Source organism: Dioscorea cayenensis, chromosome 4 (assembly GCF_009730915.1).
Source record: "Dioscorea cayenensis subsp. rotundata cultivar TDr96_F1 chromosome 4, TDr96_F1_v2_PseudoChromosome.rev07_lg8_w22 25.fasta, whole genome shotgun sequence".
Taxonomy (NCBI): Eukaryota; Viridiplantae; Streptophyta; class Magnoliopsida; order Dioscoreales; family Dioscoreaceae; genus Dioscorea; species Dioscorea cayenensis.
In genome coordinates this window covers 20,275,423-20,278,932 of record NC_052474.1, presented here as the reverse complement: position 1 = coordinate 20,278,932, position 3,510 = coordinate 20,275,423, and the positions used below count along the sequence as shown (strand labels likewise).

The window sequence follows — 3,510 nt, the reverse complement described above, 5'->3', positions numbered from 1 at the left end:
TTTATTTAAATATTATTAAATATTAGAAAATATCCGTTTCTAATCCGTTTATAATAGAAAGGGACTAGAAATGAACTTAACAATTAATATTTTATTTAAATATTATTAAATATTAGAAAATATCCGTTTCTAATCCGTTTCTAATAGAAAGGGACTAGAAACGGACTTAACAATTAATATTTTATTTAAATATTATTAAATATTAAAAAATATCCGTTTCTAATCCGTTTCAAATAGAAAGGGACTAGAAACGGAATTAAAAATTAATATCTTATTTAAATATTATTATATATTAGAAAATATCCGTTTTCTAATCCGTTTCTAATAGAAAGGGACTAGAAACGGTTCTAAATATTAATATTTATTTAAATACTATTAAATATTAGAAAATATCCGTTTGTAATCCGTTTTTAATAGAAAGGGACTAGAAACGGATTTAAAATTTAATATTTTATTATTAAATATTAGAAAATACCCGTTTCTATTTCTAATAGAAAAATACTAGAAGCGACTAAAAAATTAATATTTTATTTAAATATTATTAAATATTAAAAATTATTATATGATAGATTTATTTTTTAATAATCATTAAATAAAATAAATATATGAATATTATGATAACCATCAGATAATTGGCAATTTAAATGAATATATTGTTATTATTTATTTTTAGTTAATTTCATGATTTGATTTACCTTAAAAAAAACAAAAATATAAAAAATTAATAATAAAAAAAAAGCATGAGATCATTCCCCTTAAAATAAAAAAATAAAAAAAAATTCACAGTCTCCTTAACCCATCTCACTTTTCCTCCTTCGCCCATCTTAGAACGACCTAGGTTTTTCTCTAGGGTTTGGGACCGCTCCGGCGCCAGCCTCCTGAATTCGCTCCATTTCGGTATGTATTTCTCTTTGTTTTTCCCTTTTTTCCATTGGTGTGTGTGTTGGGATCCTAGGGTTTGGGTTTTGATGCACTTGTTTGCAGGTGTGGTGGTCAGTGGAGCAATGGAGGAAGGTCGAGGGATCGAGCCTCCTTTCTCGAGCGGCCATGAGGACGATGAAGGTAGCTCTGTGATCGAGTCTTCTTTCTCGAGGATTGTCGCTCTCGAACCTTCAAGGTGGTCATTTCTCCACGCTTTCTAGGGTTTCTTGATTTGTTCTTCTTCATTGTTTGTTGAATTTGTATTTCATGTCTAATGGAAGTGATCCCAAGAGTGTCGAGACTAGGGATTCGGAGAAATCCACCAAAGAAGACGATGAGGATGGTATGGTTTTTATTTTTTATTTTTTTTGGGTTTTACCACTGAATTTGTCTCTCTGTATTGGGATTAGGGTTAGGGTTTCTTATGTGGGAAGTGTTGTTGCAGATTGGGACCGTGGAGAAGCTGCTGAAGCTTCGTCGGTCCCTTCACGTGATGAAGGTGAGGTGCCGTCTGTAGCTTCGGAGGTTAGCGAGGACGCTGCGCTGCCAAGACGGCATGGGAGGGGATTCTTTTTGTACCAAAAGAGTTGTCTTTTTAGCGAACAGAAGGATGTTCCGAGCCATTTCGGCGAGGATTCCGATCCTAACATTGATTCTGATGAGCAGAATCAAATGAGAACTAGTGAGTTTCTTTCAAAAATTTGATTTTTTGTTGGCAAGTGAGTATGGAATGTGATATCTTGTTGTGGTTGTAGACAAGTTTGGAACCAGGCATGTTATTGTTCTGTATGATTTCCCACAAAGTACTCGAACGACAGACCTTGAGAAACTACTGGAGAGGTTCAAAGAACATGGCTTTGCAATTTGGTGGGTTGATGATACTACAGCCCTTGCTGTGTTTCGAACACCGGAAATTGGTACGTTGAATTTCACTGTGTCAGTTCCTTCTCAACAGATTCCTGTTGGTATTTAGTAATTCAAGATTCAAATGCTTGACTTTTGTGGTCTTTTCCTTTTCGGGCGAGCGTTATATATATGTATATATTGTATTGCATAAAATGTTGTTGTTAATCACTGTCTTCAGATGTTTCCTGCCCTTTGGTTATTGAAATATGATTTTGCTCCATTAACAAATCACTGACGATCTGCTTATTTTTACCTGATAACTTTGACGGCTCAAGCTTCAGCGTTGTGGTATTTCTAGATTTCCAAACAGAAGATAAAATTGAATTAGAAATGAATGGATGAAAAATTGATGGAAATGAACGGGAGAACTTGAAATTCCCAGCAGTAATTAATACATGGGTTGCTAAGAAAATTCAGCCACACAAAATTCACTGGAGTACAAGCAAAACTCAAGAACAATGGAATTTCTGTGTTTTTTTTTCACTTGGGCACAAGTCCAAGTGAAAAAGATATAGAGTATGAGTAGTAGCACAGGCTTCTCTCTATGCATGGCTTGGAAAGAATTTTGTTGTTTTGTTCTTTCATTTGGACCAATATTTTTACCTATATTTTATTGGTTCTGTTTTGTATTATATACTATTTATCCCATCTGCTTGGTCAGATTCTTTGAATCTATATTTAAGTTTGTGTCATCTTCTAATTAAATGTTGTTTCTTTCTTTCTGATGCTAATTAAATAAATAGAGTGATGATAGTGATGGCCATAAAGAGGGTTGTGTCCCCGAAGGACGGGAAGGTTGAGAATTAACTGCTGAATTAGAAAAATTTAAGAATCGCTGGAATCAAGCTATGCTGGAAGATGAGAATTGGAATGATCCTTTTGATCATCAAAGAAGAAAGAACTCAGACGATGATCATCAGTCAATCTGAACCATTACAATTTTAAAGAAAAAGCATTTCCACTTGTTCATTCTGCTGGCGATGACTTTTAATGGCAAGATTATTCACAATATTTCATCAACAATTAACTCATTCAATTTCTCTACTTTCATTTCTTATTAGCTTGTTGAATCATGCAGGTACGACAAGTATCTTCATACACATTCATACGAATCAGAACATGGATGCGATACTCCAATTATTGCCCTGCTGGCATTTTTGATGTCTACTATGGAGAAATACACAAAACAAGATCAACTGGCTTTCTTGATGATGATCATGATGTTGACTTATAGGTGTATTTGTCATATGCTTTTTATTTTGTGTTGAACATATATACTTAAACATTTCTTTTTGTATGAATTGAGGAATTTATCTTATTTGTTGGTATTTTAGGTTTAAAAATAAAATTCATGTACCAGGTTTTAAAAAAATCATGAATATAATTTTTATTTTTATTTTTTACTTGTTAGAAACGGATTAGAAACAGATTTACTTGTTTCAATATTATTTTTTAATTAAAAAAATTAGAAACGGATTGGGAACAAAAAAAACTTTTGTTTCTAATGAGGAGGGATAAAAGTAAAACAAAAAATATTCCGTTTGGAATCCGTTTTTAATTTTTGTAACGGTAAAACCTTTTGTTTTAAATTGATTTCTAAATCTAGAAACCGAATTACAACGGAATTTCGAAACGGATTAGCAACATACATCATTCCGTTTTAATTTTTCAAAAATTCGAAAC

At 32.4% G+C, this 3,510-nt stretch overlaps 1 protein-coding gene across 1 annotated transcript; it reads left to right on the top strand.

The window, feature by feature from the left end:
• Nucleotides 1-801: 801 nt before the first annotated feature.
• On the top strand, nucleotides 802-2,820 carry LOC120258094 (R3H and coiled-coil domain-containing protein 1-like). Its single transcript, XM_039265439.1, has 6 exons — nucleotides 802-897; nucleotides 985-1,120; nucleotides 1,203-1,264; nucleotides 1,367-1,603; nucleotides 1,677-1,838; nucleotides 2,571-2,820. The coding sequence occupies exons 2-6, from the start codon at nucleotides 1,005-1,007 to the stop codon at nucleotides 2,573-2,575; spliced, it is 582 nt and encodes a 193-aa protein (XP_039121373.1). The 5' UTR covers nucleotides 802-897; nucleotides 985-1,004; the 3' UTR covers nucleotides 2,576-2,820.
• The last annotated feature ends 690 nt before the right edge of the window (nucleotides 2,821-3,510 follow it).